The 24,416-nt window shown below is 43.6% G+C and overlaps 1 protein-coding gene across 1 annotated transcript in view; it reads left to right on the forward strand.

Annotated features, from left to right (window-relative positions):
* Positions 1–3,384: 3,384 nt before the first annotated feature.
* SERPINF2 (serpin family F member 2) overlaps positions 3,385–24,416 on the forward strand; it is a 45,166-nt gene continuing 24,134 nt past the window's right edge. The window contains exons 1-2 of the mRNA XM_056558697.1: positions 3,385–3,401; positions 3,642–3,699. Coding sequence (XP_056414672.1) covers positions 3,643–3,699 — 57 coding nt within the window. The 5' untranslated portion in view covers positions 3,385–3,401; position 3,642. The remainder of the gene's footprint in view (positions 3,402–3,641; positions 3,700–24,416) is intronic.

Genomic DNA, 24,416 nt, shown 5'->3' on the forward strand with positions numbered 1-24,416 from the left:
GAATAATGGGAGAAAAAGACTGCACATGCTGTAATTTTTCTCCCGTTATTCTGGCCGACTCTTGCAGTGGCCGTCACACTGTCATGCACTAACCGCAGTAAGAAAGAGGCCATACACGCCAGTAAAAAATATGTACTTTTTTACATATTGTGTGCACAGACATCTACAGGGTGGGACATTTATATGGATACACATTAATAAAATGGGAATGGTTGGCGATATTAACTTCCTGTTTGTGGCACATTAGTATATGTGAGGGGGGAAACTTTTCAAGATGGGTGGTGACCATGGTGGCCATTTTGAAGTCAGACATTTTGAATCCAACTTTAGTTTTTTCAATAGGAAGAGGGTCATGTGACACATCAAACTTATTGGGAATTTCACAAGAAAAACAATGATGTGATTTTAACGTAACTTCATGCTTTCATGAGTTATATACAAGTTTCTGGCCACTTATAAAATGGGTTCAATGTGCTGCCCATTGTGTTGGATTGTCAATGCAACCCTATCCAGTATCCAGTAGTTTCAGGTGCTGCACATTTAGTATCTTCACAGCATAGACAATTGCATTTTTTTAATCCTTTTGGCGTTTTTTCACTTTTTCTGCGTTTTTTTCCCTCTTAGGCATTTTGAAAAAAACGCTGTAGTTCCCTTAAACCAGCGTTTTTTGTCAAAATCGTGGCGTTTTGGTCCAATAGAAGTCTATGGGAGTGAGAAAACGCCAAGAAAAACGCTATGTGGATTTTAACTTTGGCGTTTTTGCAGGCGGTTTTTAATCTTTTTTGGACTTTAGCGATCCAAAAAAGTGATGTAGATAGCTGTTTTTAATAAAATTTCGTAGGGTACCATTAAAAAATGTTTATCTAAAATATACAGTAGTGAAGGAAAAAATTGTATCTAACGAAATGTATATTATTGAAAAAAAAACTATTACTTTTTAAACGGATCAATTTATGTGTGCGGGGAAATACAAATGTAGCCAACAATTATAAAAATATATTGTGAGTGTGTTTTTTACTTTTTTGCTTTATTTTTTACATTTTTTTAGTTAGTACTACTACTCCCAGCATGGAACACACTGTTCCATGATGGGAGTAGTACTACCTGTACTAATAGACAGATCGCCCGCTGCGATCTTTCTGTATAATGTATAGATGCGGCCGGACGCTCTTCTATGGTCCCCTGCACTGACGTATATTTACACTTATTCATATTTCCCACAGAGCTGTGATTGGCCAGATGGTTCCAGCCAATCACAGTTCTCTGTGAGAAATAGGAATATGTGTATATATACGGCCGTGCAGGGGACCATAGGAGAGCAGCCGCTTCTATACATTATACAGGAGGATCACAGCGGCTGTCAGAAGTGATACCCGCAGTGATCTTTCCATAACTACAGGTAATAATACTCCCAACATGGAGTACACTCTGCCTCATGCTGGGAGCTGTAGTACCTGCATTAATAGACAGATCGCAGCGGGTGTCAGAAGTTACACCTGCTGTGATCTGTCTATTAATACAGGTACTACAGCTCCCAGCATGGAGCAGAGTGTGCTCCATGTTGGGAGTAGTAGTGCCTGCTTAAGGACACATCACAGCAGATGTCACTACTGACACCCGATGTGATCGTCCTGTCTATAGCAGAGATGGAGCGGCTGTATACATCGCTCGCATCCCTGCTCTGCACTATACTCCGGGCCGGCCACTCATTCATTCATCTTTTCCTCAGAGCTGTGATTGGCTGCAACCATCCGGCCAATCACAGCTCTGGGTGGGAAATATGAATTTCTGTTGACATCAGTGGCCGGAGTATAGTGCAGAGAGGTGAGCGCTGTATAGACCCGCTTGCTTCTCTGCTATATTATGGATGATATATGTCTATAGTACGGGTACTATCACTCCCAGCATGGAACAGTCTGTTCCATGCTGGGAGTAGTAGTACTACATAAAAAAAATTAAAAAAAATAATAAATAAAATAAAGTGAAACACACACTTTATTAAAAAATAATAAAAATTGGGTTATAAAATATATACATTGCGTTTAATAAAAAAATTTCCATCACTGCTGCATCCTTTTTTTTTTGGTACCCAAGAAATTTTGGGTACCAAAAAAAAAACGCCAAGGTGCGCCAGAAAAAACACATGATGACGTTACTTGCACTGGCGATTTTTCAGGCGTTTTTCTAATCCCTAAAAACGCAGTGCAAAAAATCAAGTGGAGACTTAGCCTAAGGGGGCCATTCTTCATCAATGGAAACCTCAAGACCATTTTATATGCGAAATTGCTACATGATGATGTGTTTCCCTCTTTATGCACTGAAGCTGGCACGTTCCCTGAGTTTTTCCAGCAAGATGGTGCACCACTACATTATGGGTGTCAGGCCCGAGCATTCCTAGATGAACAGTTTCCTGGAAAATGGATTGGTCGTCGTGGGCCAGTTGAATGGCCCCCAAGGTCTCCCGATCTGACCCCCTTAGACTTTTATCTTTGGGGTCATCTGAATGCAATTGTCTGTGCTGTGAAGATACGAGATGTGCAGCACCTGAAACTACGGATACTGGAAGCCTATGCTAGCATTTCTCCTGCGGTGTTGCTATCAGTGTGTGAAGAGTGGGAGAAGAGGGTTGCATTGACAATCCAACACAATGGGCAGCACATTGAACACATTTTATAAGTGGCCAGAAACTTGTAAATAACTCATGAAAGAATAAAGTTACGTTAAAACCAAGCACATCATTGTTTTTCTTGTGAAATCCCCAATAAGTTTGATGTGTCACATGACCCTCTTCCTATTGAAAAAAACAAAGTTGGATTTAAAATGTCCGACTTCAAAATTGCCGCCATGGTCACCACCCATCTTGATAAGTTTCCCCCCTCACATATACTAATGTGCCACAAACAGGAAGTTAATTTCACCAACCATTCCCATTTTATTAAGGTGTATCCATATAAATGGCCAACCTTGTGTATATATATATAGCCTACATTTCATGTTTACCAGATTTCAACAAATCCCATCCACTTTGCTGCTACTGTAATATGCTAAATATTTTATATAGATCGGCATTTATTCATTAGGATTATTTATAATTTATGATGTAAAACTATGTAGTCACCTACTGTACTCATGCAATATGTCACGGGGAGCTCTAAATAAAAATGTATTTTCACTACAAAGTTGAGGAGCAGGCGCGTAATCACCTTTTAATTGGAGCAGCCTGGGCCCATGTACACCAAGACCTGAGAACCTGCTGGTGATTGTGCAGCTCGCTATTTGTTTGAGGTAGTAGATGGGGATCTAGTGACTTCATGTGTGGGAGGAACTGATGTTGAAATGCTGAGATCCTGCATGTGGTCTCTTTCCTGTGAGGTACAGACAGTGCAGGACACCAGGAACAGGTGGGTTATTATGGTGCTTTGATTCCTTTCCAAGAATGACTCTCCTGATGTGTGGAGTCAGACTGGTAACTGCACTACCTCCCATGGTTGCATTTGTGCAGGTTCTTTTACCCATTTACAGAACATTAGGAATGGATTGTTTATCATGACATATCTCTGAGAACAGAACCTGGCTGCAGATTGGACTTGTTTTGCCTTTTTGTTTCTACATATAACAGAAAATCTCTTCCTTTTCAGCAGAATGGATAAAGTGGTGTTCTGCCTCCTGGTTCTGGCTGGTATATGCAGTTTGAAAGCTGTAAGTCTGACTTGTCTTTTACTTATGTCATGCCAACAGTATATCTGTTTTCTGTATGTATGTATAAAAAAAAAACTTTTTTAAACATAAATTACCATTAAATTGAAAACAATAAGGCTCACATCTGCGTAAATCCACCATAAATAAGTGTACAAGTCATTCATTGCTGTAAAAGCATTGTGCTCTAATTGGAATACAACTGAGCCAATGACTATAGTGAAATTACTTTGTAATGTGTTTACAAATATATTTTGTGTTATTGCGATCTGTGTATTCTTATATTCCCCATATGCTTTTATCATCCGAGTTATGGAGTTGCAACATTTAGCACAAAGTCCTTGTAGAGCTATTTGAGTTTGCCTTGTTTGTGTAATGAGAGTTTTAAAGGGGAACTCCGGTGGGGGGGGAAAGAGGTGGAATTCAAATCAACTGGCTCCAGAAAATTAAACAGATTTGTAAATGAATTTAGTTAAAAATATCAACCCTTCCAGTACTTATCAGCTGCCTAAACTACAGATATACTACAGAGAAATGTGTGAATTTTTTTTTTTCCAGTCTGACAACAGTGCTCTCTGCTGACACCTCTGTCCGTGTCAGGAACTCCAGAGCTGGAGAGGTATTCAATGGGGATTTGCTTCTAATCTGGACAGTGCCTGACACGGACAGGTGTCAGCAGAGAGCACTGTTGTCAGGCTGGAAAAAAACTTCACAAATGTCTGTATTATACAGCAGCACCAGTAGCTAATAAGTACTGGAAGGCTTCAGATTTTTTAATAGAAGTAATTTACAAATCTGTTTAACTTTCTGGCACCAGTTGATTTGAAAACATTTGTTTTCCACTGGAGTTCCCCTTTAATGACTGACAAATAGCACAAGGGCATCTATGGGACTGCACAGGGGCTGACGGGGTTAATGTAGGGGAGGCGAAGTTTGACCGTGTAGTATTGCTTTACATCTGTAAAAGTTTAGACTTTACTGTTTGTGTACTTTTCAGTGCTGTTAACCAATAGACATTGTGCTATTTGCAAATATTACCACATTTCCCTAAGAATTTTGACTGAATTGCAGGTATTACAGGGTTTTCCGACATCCAACCTAAGCTTGTCTTCTATTTGGAGACAACAAGCTACTTAACTCTTAAACTTATGTATTTAGAAAGCTAATCTCTGTATTATATTACCTGAGACAATTGGTAGTGAATACGTCGGTTCCTATTGCACAACTGATCCTGAATAATGTTAGACGTTATGTGACCTCTATAGGGCTGCATGCAGACTACTGAAGTAACATACACAATGGGGGAGAATACATTTTGGCTTTGTTCTGACTTAAAGGGGTTCTCCACTAGTGTTGAGCGGCATAGGCCATATTCGAATTCGCGAATATATGGACGAATATTCGTCATATATTCGCATATTCGTAACATTCTCGTTTTATTTTCGCATATGCGACAATTCGCACACCAGTCTCACACAGTAGTATTAGAGCCTTCTTTACACCACACAAGCTGGAAGCAGAGAGGGATGATCACTGTGATGTTTACTGTGAAAAAAAAAATAAAAGTTAAAACGAATATTCGTAATTACGAATATATAGCGCTATATTCGCGAATATGCGATATTCGCAAATAAAATTCGTATTGCGAATATTCGCGAGCAACACTATTCTCCACTGCTTTAACTTTCTTTGGCCAGTTAGTACCTAGGTTTGTGTTAACAATCCCCAGCGCGTCAGGCCCGAGGCTGATATCACAATGGCACATGTGCAGATGACCCTCACGATCGAGGACGAACTGCGCATGCGCCAATCACTGGAGCCGATTCGCCGCAATCAGCTTAGAAGAAGCTGAAAGTAAGGAGGTGCGCGCTTATGACGGCAGAATATTCATTAGCGTGGGAGGCAGGCACGAACGGAGCGAGGGGCAGGCCGGCCTCCCACACAACACCGTGCAGGGTGACGTGTCGATGGCAAGATGGTGGCGGGAGAAAAAAAAGTGGTCGAGGCAAGCCAGCAAACTAAGGAATTAACCAGCTTCCGGGTCTGTTAAAAAAAGGTAAAAAAAAAAATACATATAGTTGCGTTTAACAACAGGAAAGAAAGCGTTAATGACATATAGCCGCAGTACTAACTGGCCAAAGAAGGTTAAAGCAGTGGAGAACCCCTTTAATCTAAGTAAAGAGATTAAACTCTTTCACCATATTACAACTCCCAGAAAAATAAGTTGTTTTACTTTAAACTTATACGTGCACAATTGTGTAATGGAAACCCGAGCATCTGGAAAGAAAGTTAAGCATGGTAACTACATTTTGGAGCAAGAATATACATATAAATAATCTAAAATGCCTTCCGATTTCATTTTAGGCGCAATGTGTGCCAAAAACTGAAATATAGTTTTATTTTTTTTACATGCCTGGGCCATGTCACCTGTTTCACAACAGTCGGGTTAATCGGAAATCTACTATTTTGGTGGAAACTTTGAGGGAAATCTATGCGTCTTTCATGTTATCGGAGGCCTTTAAAAAAATGAAAGGACAAAGCTTGTTGCTATGGGCAACTGCACCACTCTTCCTCTACACAGGTTTTAATCTCCCCCTTTGTTTGTTGTTAGGAATTTCCTGTCCACAGGTTGTCTGGTTTTGCAGTTCAGTCCCACTGAAATATGTGACTAAGCTGCAGTACTACACCACAGGAATGGTACTGTTTTTGCATGCGTAAAAAAAAAAAATAGCACAATTTTTCTAATACTGGACAATCCCTTTAACATGCCATAGGTTAACATGTTGTGGTTTAATTGTAATTGCTGCATAGAAGTGGTTTCTGAGCAACTGTTCCCCCAACTGCACCTGGGTGACAATTAGAGATGAGCAAACTTTTCAAAAATTAGACACAATGACAGAGCCTGGAGGTGGCATCAGTGCGAGGAGACCATATAGTGACTGAATGACACAGCGTGGAGGTGTTGGAAGCATGAGACCATATAGTGGCTGAATGACACAGCGTGGAGGTGTTGGAAGCATGAGGAGACCATATAGTGGCTGAATGACACAGCGTGGAGGTGTTGGAAGCATGAGGAGACCATATAGTGACTGAATGACACAGCGTGGAGGTGTTGGAAGCATGAGACCATATAGTGGCTGAATGACACAGCGTGGAGGTGTTGGCAGCATGAGTAGGCACTAGGCCTTCACAATACCTATGATTAAAAGATGAATTTAGAAATTTAAACCGAAGATTTTGGATAGCTGGTGCTACCTACCATAACAAAATTTTTATTCCCAGGCCCAGCAGCAGCATCAGTAAACCATATATTGGCTGAAGCATGAGGAGACCATTGAAATATGTGAATTTTTTTTTTTTTTTTTTTACATTTAAATCAAAGTTTGTGTCCCAGACCCCGGCGTGTGGGTTCAAAGGACCAAATCTAACAAGCCCCCCCCACAGGGCTCATGTGGCCATAAGATGTAGGCGCAACGTCTCCATTGCCCTGACCGGCCATGGTTTCCAAGACTTTTCGACAAGGCAAACCATGTGAAAAACAGCGTGACACCGCTGTGCCGTGCACACATGGTATGCTGAAGGGCCACTGAGACTTGTCCGGGCAGTGGAGGCTTAGGACACAGTGGAGGATGTGGAGGCGGAGTCGCACACTGTCACAGGACCATTGGGCTGACAGAGTGGAGCAGGAAGCGGCATGAGTACACGAGGGGTTCACAACCCTTATAATTAAAAGGTGAACGTTGAAATGTCTATTGAAGATGCATGTTAGGTAGTGCTACCATCCAAAAATTTAAGGCCCAAGCCCAGAAGCACCAGTAAGCCAAGTAATTCCTGAAACACACAGGAGCAGTCATCAGCAGTTCACCCGAGGGTTTCCTAACCCCTTACATTTAAATATCAATGTTGAAATTAGCATTAAAGGGGTACTCCGGCACTTAGACATCTTATCCTTTATCCAAAGGATAGGGGATAAGATGCCTGATCTCGGGGATCCCGCCGCTGGGGACCCCTGTGATCTTGCACGCCACACCCAGTTTATAATCAGTCCCCGGAGCCTGTTCGGGGTCGGCGGCGTATGACATCACGCCTCCACCCCGTGTGACGTCCCGCTCCGCCCCTCAATGCAAGCCATAGGCTTGCATTGAGGGGGGCGGAGCGTGACGTCACATGGGGCGGAGCCTTGACGTCACAACGCTCTGGCCCGTGATCGACAGTAATTAGACCTGGAGTGAACACACACTGGGGACTGATTATAAACTGGGTGCGGCGTGCAAGATCATGGGGGTCCTCAGCGGCGGGACCCCCGCGATCTGGTATCTTATCCCCTATCCTTTGGATAGGGGATAAGATGTCTAAGCACCGGAGTACCCCTTTTAAGCATGTATTTAGCTACTGCTAAACATCCAAAAATTAACTCCTTAAGGACCCATAGTGTACCGGTATGTCATGAGTCCGCTCCCGATCTATAACATGGGGCCACGGCGTGGCGCCGCGTCATAGCGGGTCGGGCCCAGCCTCTAACAACGGCCGGGACCCGTGGCTAATAGCGCGCGGCATTGATCGCGGTGCCGCGCGCTATTAACCCTTTAGACGCAGCGTTCAAAGTTGAACGCCACGTCTAAAGTGAAAGCATACCGATTAGCTCAGGGAGCTGTTCGGGATAGCAGCGGCGAAATCGTGGCATCCCGAACAGCTTACAGGACAGCTGGAGCATCCCTACCTGCCTACCTGTCCCTATGGGAGCTATAACACTGCGCAAAAAAAAAAGTGAATAAAGATCATTTAACCCCTTCCCTATTAAAAGTTTGAATCGCCCCCCTTTTCCCATAAAAAAAAGTGTAAATAAAAATAATAAACATATATGGTATCGCCGCATGCGGAAATGTCCGAATTATAAAAAGATATCGTTAATTAAACCGCACGGTCAATGGCGTACGTGCAAAAAAAATTCCAAAATAGTGCATTTTTGGTCACTTTTTATATCATGAAAAAATTAATAAAAAGCGATCAATAAGTCCTATCAATGCAAAAATGGTACAGCTAAAAACTTCAGATCACGGCGCAAAAAATTAGTCCTCATACCGCCCCATACGCGGAAAAATAAAAAAGTTATAGGGGTCAGAAGATGACAATTTTAAACGTATTAATTTTCCTACATGTAGTTATGATTTTTTTTCCCAGAAGTACGACAAAATCAAACCTATATAAGTAGGATATCATTTTAATCGTATGGACCTACAAAATAAAAATAAGGTGTCATTTTTTCCATAAAATATACTACGTAGAAACGGAAGCCCCCAAAAGTTACAAAACAGCTTTTTTTTCAATTCTGTCTCACAATGATTTTTTTTCCGTTTCGCCGTAGATATTTGGGCAAAATGACTGACGTCATTACAAAGTAGAAGTGGTGGTGCAAAAAATAAGCCATCATATGGATTTTTAGGTGCAAAATTGAAAGTTATGATTTTTTAAAAGAAAGGAGGAAATGAAAATGCTAAAAAAAACGGAAAAACCCTCGGTCCTTAAGGGGTTAAAGGCCCAAGGCCTGAAGCATCAGTGAGGCAAGTAGTTCCTGAAAGAGACACAGGATGAGTCAGGAGCAGGCATTCGCAGTATCCAAGAGGGTTTCATAACCCTAATTGATAACCCAAGAGGGTTTCATAACCATAATTGTGAAGTGTTGGTGTAGCAGCATGGTCAATCTACTCTGAGGCATCTGGCATTGGTGGGCTGAAATCCTGGCTGATCCATGCCTGATTCATCTTCACAAAGGTCAGTCTCTCCACATTTTTCGTGGACAGACGAGTTCGCCTTGGGGCGAATATGGCCCGGCCGCACTAAACGCCCGCTCTGATGGCACACTACTGGCCGGGCAGGACAGCTTTTCCAGGGCAAATTCTGCTAGTTGCGGCCATAAATCAAGTTTGGCTGCCCAGAAGTCCAGCGGATCTTGAAGGTTTGTTGGCATGGCCATGTCAAGATATGCAAACACCTGCTGGTTCAGGTCCTGCTCCATGTCTACCTGCTGCTGATGAGTTGCTTCACTATGCGGGTGAAGAAAGCTACTCATCACAGACTGTAGACTTAGGCTGTTGATAATGGAGCTGCTACTGCTCCTGCCACCCGTCCCCTCCCCAGCAGCCATGGCAGTGGAAGGTGGGCACAGAGAGCCCCCCCGAGTCAGACCTGCGAGTGGATGGACCATGTTGCCGATAAGCATTGACTACGTAGGATCTCTCTGTAGTAGTTCAGTTTGTCCCCCCTCTCAGTGGGTGTGTTAAAAAAAAAAAAGCCCCCATTCTGTGACATTACTGAGGGTCCAATAAGGTGGAGAGCAAGAAGTCATCCCGCTGATGAATTTTGACAATTCAAGGGTCACTACGCAAGCAACTGAGCATGCATCGTGCCATTTCCGCTAGTGACTCGGAGGGACTCCCTGCCTCCATCTCCACTGCATACTGCCACAGTGTGTCTGGGTCCTCTGTATCGCCTTCCTCATAACCCTCTAGCTGCTCCTGCTCCTCCTCCTCTCCTGTCCGATGACTAGAAACACCACTCATCTCATCCAACCTAAACTGTGCTCCACTCTGCCCCCATCCTCCTCCTCCTCCAGTTCAGCCCCCACAGGGCTCATGTAACCGTGAGATGTAGACGCAACGTCTCCATTGCCGTGACCAGCCATCATTTCAATCATTTCTTGTAGGCAATATAGGAGTGGAATTACGTTGTTCATCCCGTAATCCAGGCGACTTACAAATAATGTGGCTTTCTCAAAGGCAGGTGCCTCAGCAAATGGCAGGTGTCACTTATGAGCTGCCACTGGTTCACATTGAAGTTACACAGGGGAGTACCCCTATCTGCTTGGATAATCAAGAAATTGGTGATGGCTTTTCTTTGTTCGTATAGTCTGTCCAACATATGGAGGGTGGAATTCCAATGTGTGGCAACGTCGCAAATACCGTTCTGATGCTGCAGCTCATGGAGGGTGTGCTTTGAGGTGTACGAGTGGCTGAAGTGCATGCACAGTTTTCCTTCCCATTGTTAGGATGTCTTGCAAATGGGGTGAAGACTTCAGGAAGTGCTGGACAACCAGATTCAACACGTGTGTGCCATGCGGGGCGCATGTTTCACACTTCCTTGTCGCAACGCGGACACTATGTTCTTCCCGTTGTCGGTCACCATGGTTCCCATTTCCAGATTTTGTGGAGTAAGCCATATTCTGATTTCTTGACTAATTCATTTTAGCAGTTCCTCCCCTGTGTGACCCCAGTTTGCCAAGGCAAACCACGTGAAGAACAGCGTGACACTGCCGTGCCCTACACATATGGTACAATGAAGGGCCACTGAAATTTGCACGTGCAATAGAGGCCGAGGACACGGAGGATAGGGAGGTGGTCGCACACTGTCACAGGACCAACAGAGCGAAAGTGTGGAGTAGGAAGCGGTGTGACCTGTCCAAGTTGCTGTGGCTGTGCAGGAACCAAATTTAACCCATGGGCCGTAAAAGGCATGTATTGTCCCTGCCTGTAGTTACAGCTCCACATGCCGGCGCTGCCGTGCACTTTTGAACACACCGACAGGCTCAAGGACTGGCCCACCTTCTCTTGTACAAAATTATGCAGGGCTGGTACTGCCTTCTTCGCAAAGAAATGACTGCTTGAGACTCTCCACCTTGGCTCGGCACAAGCCATCAATTCTCTGAAAGGTGCAGAGTCCACCACTTGAAAAGGGAGGGACTGCAACACCAGCAACTTGGACAAGAGCACATTCAACTTCTGCGCCGTTGGATGAGTGGGCACTTACTGTTGTCTCTTGGACATGGCTTCGCCGATGGATTGTTGACTAAAAGTGGGAGAAGCAGGAGCATCTGGAGCGACAGAAGGAGGGTTTGACACACAGCTCCCTTCGGCTGAGGTGGTGGAGCCTTGGCTGGCTGAAGGAGAGAGCGGCTGGCCACTGGGAGATGCAGCAGTCTTGACCACTACATCGGAGCCACGGTTCTCACAGTCTGCTTTATGGTGGCGAAGCATGTGGTACCGACATTGGGACCCTGGCTACGCTTCACCTTCTGCCGAAATATCTTGCATGTGGCTACATGAACCTCCTCCGGATGCCTGATGAAAAACTGCCACACCCCAGAGTAGCTGATTTTCCCACCTGCAGTCCGCACTAATTGACTGCTATTTGCACAGTCTCCAGGAACCCCTGTTCCACTACCTCCTGGAAAGGTAGGCAGCCGTGAAGCAGGTGGTCTCCCCCGGGCACGTTTGGCTCCAAAATTTCCCCTTCTGCCACCATGCTGACTGCCAACCATGCTACCGCCCTGCTGGCTCAGCTGCTGCCTCAAGGGCACCCTGCAACCCTCTGATGATGATGATGCCACCACCCCTTCTGCACCCGACTTCCAATTGCGATCAGCTTCATAATCAAGTGTCTGCTTTTCACTGATGTTCCCCAACAGTGTCTGCTTCAGGACCCTGAACCCTGGCAACACCGCCTCCCATGTCACTCTCCTCATCCCTACTTGGCCGCCTAGCGAAGCAAGCGGCGCATGTCTCCTCCCCTTCTTGGCTGTCCAGTAGCTGCTGACTGTCCTCTATTAGATCGTCCTCAGTGAAAAGTGGAGCTGAACCCACAGCATAAGATACTTCTGTAGGAGAGGGAACAGCATAGGACAGAGGCAATCGGAGGACAGGGACTGCTCCCGGGCCATGCCAACTGAGGGTTGTGTCTGAGGAACCCCCACCGGCTGTTGACTGGGCGTGTCAGATGTCACTTGTGATGAAGTGGATGAGCATGTTAACCAATCAACTACGGCAGATGGGTTGTTGGTCAAGACACAACCTCTAGCTGATAACGGGAGCTCAGGCCTCTCACTGCGACTCCTGCTGCCACTCACCCCTAGTCTGCTGAAACTTCTGCCTGAAGTATTTAGGCCTCTGCCACGCCTCTGTGCACGTCCTAGCACTTCTCTGTCTGACATACTTAGTGCGTATATAAGGGTATTACAATACTCTTCACTACTCTTTTTTTAAACAGTATTTGTCTAGAACAGCAGCAGGTGATTACTTTTGGCTTTCCTTTCACAGTATGTTGGCCCTTGACCAATTAACAGGTACAAAATGGTATACTAATTGGATGTACATATGTGGTATGCACATATGAGGGCAAAAAAATGTGCAACAATACTCCAAAAAACTCTATTTTTGTAAAACACCAGCCGGTGATTACTTTTGCCAGGACTTTTCCCTGTATCTAGACTTGTTACAGATACAAAATAGACTGCTTTGATGTAGGTATGTGTTATGCACGTATGAGGGCAGACAAATGCACTACAGTTCGCTAAAAAACTTATTTGTGAACAGCAGCAGGACACAACTAGTGTTGCTCGCGAATATTCGCAATGCGAATTTTATGCGAATATAGCATTATATATTCGGAATTACGAATATTCATATTTCATTTTTTTTTTTTTTTTTTTTTTTCACAGTACACATCAGTGATCACCCCTCTCTGCTTCCAGCTTGTGTGGTGTAAAGAAGGCTCTAATACTACTGTGTGAGACTGGCGTGCAAATTTCCACATATGCGGAAATTTGCACATATGTTAATTTTTGTATATGCAAATTTTCGCATGTTAATTTTCGCATATGCGAAAATAAAACGAGAATATTACGAATATGCAAATTTAGCGAATATATGACAAATATTTGTCCATATATTCACGAATTTGAATATATCCTATGCCGCTCAACACTAGACACAACAGTGCACCACCAAAATAAAAAAAGGGGTTTAAACCCTAAATTGCACTCTGTTACAGAGTGTTAAGAATGGTGTGCACTGGTTTTTATACAGTCTACACACAATTATAAGCAGCAGATGAGAAAAAGCACAGAATTGCGCTAAAAAATAAGGTGGTTCATAAAGTTCAGGCAGCTTGTTATGTATTAGGCAATGAAAAGCTATCTGCCCCTCTCTGCTGCAATGCTCAATAATGTGAATAGGAGGTTCATGTCGTAAGATTCTTCTCAGTGAGAACACCAAAGGACTGCACTCCTGTCTTTCCCCAATGCTGCTGTGACTATCAGTTGCCAGTGGTACACTGTGGTATAAGCAATTCGCGCACACACACGCAGTCCGTCCTCTCTGAGTGCATGGATCAAATGAGCAGCAGCAAGATGGTTGCCGATTATATAGGGCTGTGACATCACAGAGGTCAATGAATGCTGATAGGCTGCATCTCGCATGTGACTCGGGGTCATCCCGCCTACCTCCCTTCCCGTCGTACTTTCCCGCGGTCCCATAATCCCCTGTTCCATGTAATGACATGTGGATCCGCCCTTTTAGGTCTACTTTAGCCTGGAACGCTGTAAAATGGAGTTTAAACAAGCGATTTGCGCGATTTGAAAATTTCATGAAATTCGTAACGAATTCGGGTTCGTCAACTTAGATTTGCTCATCTCTAGTGACAATCAAGTGTGGAAGTGTATACTGGGATTCCTTGGTGGCCAGAGGCCTAATAAAGTCTCCTGGGTATGCCCCGTATCTGTGCCTACCTCACCTATTATGCTAACAGGCTTAATACAGGAGTAGGTGATTTATGGAATTGCAAAATCCCCTTGTGGGGCTATAAGTGAAGAAAAAAAAACTTTTGTAAAATGTAATAAAAATATATATACATTGGTGGCCGACATGCCCCTTCCACTCGTCTCTATAGGAGAACGGGGTACAGTGTTTGTGTATCTCCGGCTTTCCCATAGAGATACATAGAAGGGGTGTGTTGACAACCTCTCCGTACAGTGGTTGACACTGCTCCGTGCATGGCCAGACGCCTGCCCCCAGGGTCCAGGTGGTAGCAACTATTATTGGTCAGACAACAGATTTGTGCTAACTGTATATTATTTGCTTAAGACTTGCATGGTGCACCATGGACTCCAAAAAATTGATCCAAGCTATCATTTAACCCTAAATCCTTCTAGTGGACACTGCATTTTATTAGGAAATGCTGAACTAAATTTATCTTGAATAAATTCAGATATGTCCAATCTATTGTAAATTGGTAACAGATGACTGCTTGCCCCCCAAAAAGCCCTTCCCTTCACCACGGAGTGCTCATTGACATTACTCCTTGACACCGCTGAGAGCTCAATGTATCATCCCTGACATCACTCCCATTATATTTGATATTGGTGACTAACAGGCAGCCAGCGTGAAGGACCCAAAATGGAGTCTGTTGTGTTCACTGCAGAGAATGAAAGAGGCAAAGGGGTGTTCTTCTGTGTTCCTCTCTAGTGGGTCACTGAAGTCTTGCTGCTTTTTTAGCAGACGTGCCTGCACGAGGCACAAATGTCTGCTACTCAGTCAGCCACTGCCCAGACTTCAAAGGGAACAGTGGCTTAGTGAGTGTAATGTATGAACACAGTGATTCCACCAGCAGAATAGGGAGTACAGCTCTTAAGTATAGTACAGGATATAACTCAGATCAGTACAGTATAAGTAATGTAATGTATGTAGTGACATGGGGGTGCAAGATATACTTGTCAAATCGTGATGCCAGGGCACTGTAAACCTGAACAGTCTGAGATTGACCCCCCCCCCTCCCTTTACACTATATACAGGGCAATTTGGGGGTGCCCATTGGGCACTCAGGGTCACATGGGTACTCCATCATACATCCTCACAGGTATCCAGTACATTCCTTAAAGGTACAGTGCAGCATAATGCAAATTATAATTATCACAGCATCACCTGAGCAGCAAGGCCTAGGTCAGGCACCTGAATCAATGTTTACCCGACAGGACGCACTCCTGTACTGGGACACCACATGTACACAGTGACCTCGCCTGCAGAAGGAGTGCAGTTCTGGAGTATGATACAGGATATAAATAACTAAAGATCAGTACCTTAAAAGTAATGTAACATAAAGGGAGAAAAGAATGAAGGGGGGAGCACTTACGATCCTGAGACACATCAAAGATGCAGACTTTGTCTTTATTCAAGGTGCAAGTAGATTTCCATAGTGCAGGATGCCAGGATATGCAGTGTAATGGGTTGAACAGCTGCTTCCGCGCCAAAGGCCGGGGCTTCTTTAGACTACGCCTCTTCCGCCACCAGGAGGCAGGTAAATACACCTCTCCTCACATTTCACGGGAGATGTGAGGGGAGGTGTAGTTACCTGCCTACAGGTGGCAGAATAGGCATAGTCTGAAGAAGCGCTGGGCTTTGGCGTGAAATCGGCTGTTCACTCCACTACACTGCGTTTCCTGGTGTCCTGCGCTATGGAAATCTAATTGCACCGTGAATAAAGACAAAGGGGAGATTTAACAAATCCTGTCCAGAGGAAAAGTTGCAGAATTGCCCATAGCAACCAATAAGATCGCTTCTTTCATTTTTCAGAGGCCTTTTCAAAAAAAAGTGATCTGATTGGTTACTATGGGAAACTCAGCAACTTTGCCTCTGGACAGGTTTTGATAAATCTACCCCAAAGTCTGCACCTCTGATAACTCAGGATCAGTACAGGATAAGTAGTGTGTGCGCACAATGACTTCACCAGCAGAATAGTCAGTGCAGCTATGGAGTATAGAAGATGTTGCTCCTGATCCTGAGTTAATCCAGAGCTGCATTCACTGTTCTGCTGGGGGGGGGGGGGGGGGTCACTGTGCACAATCCCGTTAGCCTATTTTCACCTTAAGGACTCAGCTAATTTGTCCTTTTTTGCATTTTTGTTTTTTCCTCCTTCCCTTCTAAAAATCCTAACTTTCAACTACGCTTAAAGCTTTGCACCTACAGACCCATATAAGGTCTTGTTTTTGCATCACCAATTGTACTTTGCAATGACACCACTTATTTTATAATATAACCTGCGGCAAAAGCTAAAAAAAATAAATTGTGGGGTGAAATGAAAAAAGCCATTTTGTTAACTTTGGGGGCTCCGGTTTCTATGAAGTGCACTTTTAGGTAAAAATGACACCTTATCTTTATCTTTATTCTGTAGGTCCATATGGTTACAAAGATACCCAATTTATATAGATGTTATTTTAATACTTAAAAAAAAAAATTATACACTACATGCACCAAAATTAGTTTGTTTAAAATTGTCATCTTCTGACCCCTATAACTTTATTTTTCCATGTACAGGGCAGTATGAGGGCTCATTTTTTGCACAGTCATCTCTAGTTTTTTTATCAGTATCAATTTTGTTTTGATGGGACTTTTTGATAACTTTTTATTAACATTTTTATGGTGTATGAAGTGACCAAAAATATGCACAATTTTGGACTGGTATTTTTTTTACCTGAATGCCATCGACCGTGTGGCTTAGCTAACCTAATGTTTTAATGGTTCAGACATTTACGCACGCAGCGATACCACATGGTTGATTTTATTTATTACATTATTTTATTTAAAAAATGGGGAAAAGGGGGGTGATTTAAACTTTTACTAGGGAAGGGGTTAATGAACTTTTATTTAAAAAAAATGTACTAAAAAAAAAAAAAAAAAAAAAATTATATATCTCTATCTCTATCTCTATCATTATCTCTATTATCTCTATTATCTCTATTATCTCTATTATCTCTATTATCTCTATTATCTCTATTATCTCTATTATCTCTATTATCTCTATTATCTCTATTATCTCTATTATCTCTATTATCTCTATTATCTCTATTATCTCTATTATCTCTCCCCATAGGCGGCTAAAACATTCAATCTTCTGACTGCACATACTGATCAGTGTAACCGGCAATCTGCTGTTCTAGCCTGCTGCTAGAGATGAGCGAAGTTACAGTGATTTGATTTGTCACAAACTTCTCGGCTCTGTGTTTGACTTTAGCCTGCATAAATTAGTTCAGCTTTCAGGTGCTCCGGTGGGCTGGAAAAGGTGGACACAGTCCTAGTTGAGAGTCTCCAGCCACCGGAGCACCTGAAAGCTGAACTCATTTATGCAGGATAAAGTCGGCAACTGCCGAGCCGTGTGGTTTGTGACGAATCGAATAACTAACTTCGCTCATCTGAGGACCCTCCCGTTGTCCGGCAAGCTGATTGGGACATCAAGATTTTGTTGCGATAGTTCCGATCAGCTCCGCTGAGCTGCCGGTATTCTTTTACTTTCGCTAGGTGTCTACTTTTACTATCATTAGGTGTCTATTGTAGACACAGATCTACCCCTTTACACTGCTTGTCTAATTTACACTCTTGCTCAGGATTTACAAAAGTTGTGCATGTCCTTTTGAAAAATCTTGTGCAAATATAGAAACTCCGCCCCGCTCTACCGTGCACTCCTTTTCTACCTCACACTTCACAGAGCTGTGGCATTTTCCCGCAGTACACTGCTTACACAGCTAGAAGTGCTGGAGCAGCAGTGTGTGCCGAACAAAACTCTGCACAATAGTAAAATCATAAACCTTTATAGAGTACACAGAGGGGGAGATTCTCAAAGAATTTTGTGCCAAAAAAAAATCCATTTTGGCATGAAAAATATCCCACATTTTTCCCATCGCCATGACAGCACCACCTGAGAAGAGGGACTCCGCCCCTAGGGACAGGAAACCTTGGAGAATAAAAGGAAGTCAACTCCTCTCCATCCTTAGTGGTTTACTGTCCCTATGGGAAGCCTGGAGAAGCCCCAGTCTCTGTGGGATTTTAGGAATGGCTGAGGGATTTCTTTATGCTGGGCCCCTCTGTGTAGGTGGTGAGGAATCCCTTATGGTCCCTAATGGGGGATCCCTGCTGAGCTCACGTTTTTCCTCTAGTTTAAATCTCCCACCCTCTCCCCCCCCCCCCCCCCCCCCACACTCTCCTCCGTCGGAAGCCCGGTGTTAACTCACAGATTTACTGTGTCCGCCGTCGCTGGTTGCGGCGGGCTCTGGCGGAGGATCCCGATGTCTGAGCACGGTCGCGCAGATAACTGAGGATAGCTGCAGGAAGCATAGGGGGCGGGGATTACACCGTCACTGCTGTGCAAGTGATGATGCAGGAGGAAGCTGGAGGTCAGAAGGGGTGGATGTGATGTCACACGCCGGGCCTCCGGAGCTCAGGAGGCGGCAGATTCAAAAGGAGTTTTCATTCTGCCATTCTTCCTCCTGTGGTGAGCTGGCTAGCCATTCATACCTGCCAGCATTGGAGTGGGGGATTTTCTTCCTGTGTTCCAGCATGAGTACCAGCGGTGACAATCCGAGGCGTTCTCCATCTGACTCCTCTGCAAAGATGCCATCTTCGGTACCGGCAGTTTCTGTAGTGAGTGTATTCTTTCTATGTTTTGGTATTTTTTACTAAGTTGTGGTCTTTTTGGTTATTTTCAGCATGGTGATGATGCACCTAGGAAACATTCCAAAAAGACAAAGAATCGTGAATGTAATATGTGTAGAGGAATATTACCTCCTGAATATGGAAAGGCCTCATGTCAGTCCTGACATGAGGCTGATTACTTCAGAAGTTCCAGCCTTAGTTCCGTCTCTTCTGGCACAAATGCAGGATCTCATTAGAAAGGAGATCCAGTCATCCATTCAGAGTTTAACAGCTGCTGCTAATCCTGTTGTTACTGATTCTGCACCTCTTCCCACTGCTTCTACTGTTATTACTACTCCAGTGGTATTAAATCAATCTGATTCTGATGAAGAGGGTATTATTGTGCCAGATGGGTTGGACTCAGGAGAAGAGTCAGAGGAAGACTCCTCAGGGAAAGCATTTTTTTTTTTCACCTGAGGACACTGACCAATTGGTGAAGGCGGTTTGTTCCGCTCTAAATATAGAAGAACCCAGAGAACCAAGGTCAATCCAAGACACTATGTTTGAGTGTCTTGGTTGCAAAAAAATATAGGGTATTCCCTATACATAAAATTATTTCAAAAGTTATCCATAAAGAATGGGAGAATCCTGACAGTCTTTTTTGCCTAAGGTTTTAAAAAGAAAATATCCATTCGCTGACACTGAAACTAAAACTTGGGATCACCCACCAAAAAATTTGTCTATTTCTAAGATCTCTAGGAAGGGATCTCTCACATTTGAAGACCTTGGGACCCTTAAGGATCCAATGGATAAAAAAATGGATCCAATGGATAAAAAAAAGAACATGGAAAACATCAGGGGCAGCCTTGAAACCTAACGTGGCAGGGACCTCTGTAGCCAGATCCGTTTTAGTTTGGTTAGATCAGTTAACCTCTAACATACAAAATAAGGTTCCAAGGGAACAGCTCCTAGCCTCTATCCCTACTATACGTAAGGGGGTGGCCTTCTTAGCTGACTCCACCTCAGATGCACTAAGGTTATCTGCCCGTGCTGGAGCACTGTCAAATTCAGCTAGGAGGGCTTTATGGTTAAAACATTGGTCAGGTGAAGTGTCCTCAAAAAATAAATGATGTGCCATCCCCTGTGAAGGAGAGCATTTGTTTGGGTCTGTTCTTTCGGATATACTTGAGAAAGCAAATGACAGGAAGAAAGGGTTTAACTTTAGCAAACGTAACCAGTCCTTTAGTTCCAGAGGGCAAGGTGGAGGCCAGAATAGAGGACGAGGTCAGTCTGGGCGCTGGAAATTCTCCAAAAAGAATAGCGGCCTCATGTTCAACCAGCCCCAAACCTCAAAAAAATCAGGATCTCAAAGACTTGGTCCTGCGAGTGGGTGGCAGACTGCAGAATTTCTTTCCAGAGTGACAAAAAAATAGCAGGCAGTTCCCAGGTTCTGGAGGTCATTCAGAATGGTCTGTGCTGGGAATTTTGCAGCCTCCCTCCCACTCTCTTTATCATAACAAAAAATCCTGTAGGGTCAAATCTCATTACAACAGGAAGTTCTTCTGTTAATAAAAAAAAAGGGGTTCTAGTACAGGTACCATCAGGTCAAGAGTGTCAGGGATTTTATTCCACACTGTTCATGGTGAAAAAACCCAACAACACCTTTCGGGTAATTATAAATTTAAAACCTCTAAATAGATTTATAAAATACCAAAAATTAAAAATGGAAACATTAAAATCAACTGTAAACCTGCTTACAAAAAATTGTTTCATGGCCTCACTAGACTTTAAAGGATGCCTACTTCCATGCACCCATACATCCGGACTTTCAAAAGTACCTAAGCATTTTCGTGCACCCGGGCCCCAGGCTAATGCATCTTCAGTTTTGTGCCCTTCCCTTTGGGATCTCAGTAGCGCCAAGGATCTTCACGAAAGTGATATCAGAGATGGAAGGAATATTCATCCCATACCTGGATGACATTCTCCTGGTAGCGGACTCAGCTTCAAAGGTACAGTCTTTTGCTTCTCGCACCTTACAAATTATAGAAAAACTAGGGTGGATAGTGAATTGGGAGAAGTCGTCTCCATCCCCAACCCAGAAAAAAGTATTTTTGGGTATTATTTTGGATTTTATACAGGAAAAATCCTTCTTTCCCCAAAATAAAATTTGATAAAATTATTAGGTTTATTTACGGCCTCTTTTCCAGCTGTGCCATGGGCTCAGTTTCATTCACGCTGTCTTCAGGCTGAACTTCTAAAAATCTGGAATGGGTCACCTGAAGATCTTGATAGAAGTTTCATTTTGTCTTCAGAAATTCTAATAACTCTCCTTTGGTGGCAGGACAGGGAAAACTTATTAAGGGGGTTAGATTAGAAGATTATGCACCCCACTATTGTTACAACTGATGCTAGCCCGTGGGGTTGGGGAGCTCATGTGGGCGTCCAAGATTTTCACGGGTCCTGGAAATCTTCCTTACAGTGTAAGTCCTCTAATTACAAATAATTACTGGCAGTCCTTCGTGCCCTGCAGACAATTGGAAACACTATTTTTCAGAAAGATATATTAAAGTTCTTACAGATAACTCAACTGCTGTGGCCCTTATAAACAGACAGGGTACAACTAAGAACCCTCATTTAATGTCTCTCTTCCCAGGTCCTCTCATATGCAGAAAAACATCTAGCGTCAATATCAGCAGTTCATCTAAAGGGCTCCCTCAACACCAGAGCAGACAGTCTCCATCAGGGGGAATGGTGCCTAAACAAGGACATATTCAAAAAAAATTGTGTACTATGGGGCTATCCTCAGATAGATCTTTTTGCCACCAGAGAAAATCGCCAAGTAAAACAGTTTCTTTCCCTGTCCCCCTCAGAGAACCCTACAGCAGTGGATGCACTGTCCCAGTACTGGAAGTGGAGTCTGAGCTATGCCTTCCCTCCACTAGTGTTAATACCATGAGTTCTAAAAAAGATTCGAGGACAGAGCGAGGGTCATTCTCATAGCTCCATTCTGGCCCCGCAGGGCCTGCTTTTCATGCCTTCGGGAGATGTCATTAACAGACCCTTGGGTCTTACCGGAACAACCGGATCTTTTGTTTCATGGTCCTATTTTTCATCCAGACACTCAGTCTGCACCTAACTGCATGGAATTTGAAAGGGTAATTCTGAGGTGCAAAGGTTTATCTGATTCAGTCATCTCTACATTACAGTCAAGTAGGAAGCCTGTTACCTCAGCAATATACTTCAAGATTTGGAAGGCTTACTTTAAGTTTATAGACCCATCCTTGGTGGACTTTAATAAACCTAATATTGCATAAATTCTGGACTTTCTTCAGAAGGGATTAGAAAAAGGTCTTAAGTTAGCCACTCTCAAGGTGCAAGTGTCAGCCCTAGGATCCTTGTTCTCTCAATCTATAGCCAGTCATCCGTGGATTGTGAGATTGTTTTTTTTTTTTTTTTTAGGCAATCAAAAGGCTCCAGATTCCAAAACTTCCTAAAACTCCTTCTTGGGATTTAACCTTAGTTCTCAATATGTTATGTGGTGAACCCTTTGAGCCAGTTTCCTCTATCTCCATCTGACACGTGACTCTGAAGACTGCTCTCCTGGTAGCTGTTACCTCTGCTCGTAGAGTGGGTGAAATAGCTAATTTTTCTTGCCTTGAGCCATATACTCTTATCCTAGATGATAGAATAGTTCTTAGAACTGACCCAGCATTTTTGCTGAAAGTGATATCCAATTTTCACTTGTCTCAGGAAATAGTCTTACTCTCATTCTGTAGCAACCCAGCAAATGAGAGAGAGAAATCTTTTCATATGCTGGATGTAAGGAGGTGCGTTATTTCTTATTTGGAAAGAACTAAAGATTTTAGGAAATCAAATAGACTATTTGTACAATTCTGTGGTCAGAATAAGGGTAATAGTGTTTGAAGTGATACCATAGCTAGATGGATTAGGGAGGCTATTTGTTTCTTATGTCTCCTCTGGCCTTTCTCCTCCTGTTGGTCTCAAGGCTCACTCTACATGTGCAGTTGCATCCTCCTGGGCCGAGAGGAGAGGGGCCTCGATAGGCTAAATCTCTAAGGCGGCCACCTGGTCGTCTCCCCACACTTTTTTTTTCGCCACTATAGGTTGGATGTGGGGAGCTGTTCTGATTTTATCCTTTGGTCGTAAGGTTCTCCAAACTGTTATCCCACCCAAATCTTGGTCTCTGGTATGCTCTAAGGTGGTGCTATCATGGCGATGGGGAAAGCCGGTAATTACTCACCAGTAATTCTGTTTTCACGAGCCATGACAATACCGCTGCATTCCCACCCTTTTGTTTGTTCTAAATATTGTATCACGGATGTTTAGGTCACTTGGGTGAAGGGGGGGGGGGGGGGGGAAGGAAATTTTATGTTTGCTTGTTTAGTTGTTGTTGTTTTTCATGACTGTTATTACTAACTAAGTAGGAAGGCTGTTCTAGGTCTCTGTAACTCACTGAGGATGGAGAGGAGTGGACTTCCTTTTATTCTCCAAGGTTTCCTGTCCCTAGGGGCGGAGTCCCTCTCTCAGGTGGTGCTGTCATGGCTCGTGAAAACAGAATTACCGGTGAGTAATTACCGGCTTTCAAAGAGCTTTGTGCCGCAGCTTACACTGTTCACGTCAGTTTTGTAAAAGTGGGCATGTCCACGTATATATTGTCTGCTTTACATGATCTTTTCGAAGACATGAGAATCCAGTTTACATCACAAATTTCTCAATAGCTTTTTGATAGTGTAGAAATCACAGAAATGGTTGTAGTTACATGTGTGTTTTTTTTTGTTTTTTTTCATTTTAGATACGTGAATGCGGAGGACTGTCAAATTTGGCAGATTGCGATGAACAGCAATAAAAGGGTTAATGAGGGCTGTGGGGAAGTGTTTTATTTATTTTTATTTTTATTTTTATTTTTTTAATAATTGAATTTTCTGGCTTAGTAGTGGAAGCAGTCTTGTAGACTGAATCCATCACTAAGCCGGGGCATAGCGTTAGCCCCAAAATCAGGTAGCGCTAACCCTCCAATTATTACCCCAGTACCCACTGCCACAGGGGTGCCAGGAAGAGCCTGGGCGGTAACAGGCTGGCGTTATTTAGGCTGGGGAGGGCCAGTAACAATGGTCCTCTCCCAACCTGTTAACGGCAGGCTGTTGCTTGGTTGGTACCTGGCTGATACTGAAAAACAGGGGGAAGCACACACGTGTGTGGTTTTATTTTATTTATTGTTATTTAAAATAAACACGTGGGGGTCTCCCCCTATTTTCAATATCGGCCAGATACCAAAGGGTGGGTGAGGACCATTGTTACTGGCCCTCCCCAGCCTTAAAGGAGAACTCCGGAATATAAAAATTGTCGCCCATACTGCCTGCAGTAAAATAAAAATAAAGATGTACATACCTTCCTCCGCTCTTCCGGGGCCTCCGGTAACTGGCTCCGGTCTCCGCCGCGATCCACTTCCTGGTTGCTGGTGGTCGTATG

Source organism: Hyla sarda, chromosome 2 (genome assembly GCF_029499605.1).
Source record: "Hyla sarda isolate aHylSar1 chromosome 2, aHylSar1.hap1, whole genome shotgun sequence".
Classification (NCBI taxonomy): Eukaryota; Metazoa; Chordata; class Amphibia; order Anura; family Hylidae; genus Hyla; species Hyla sarda.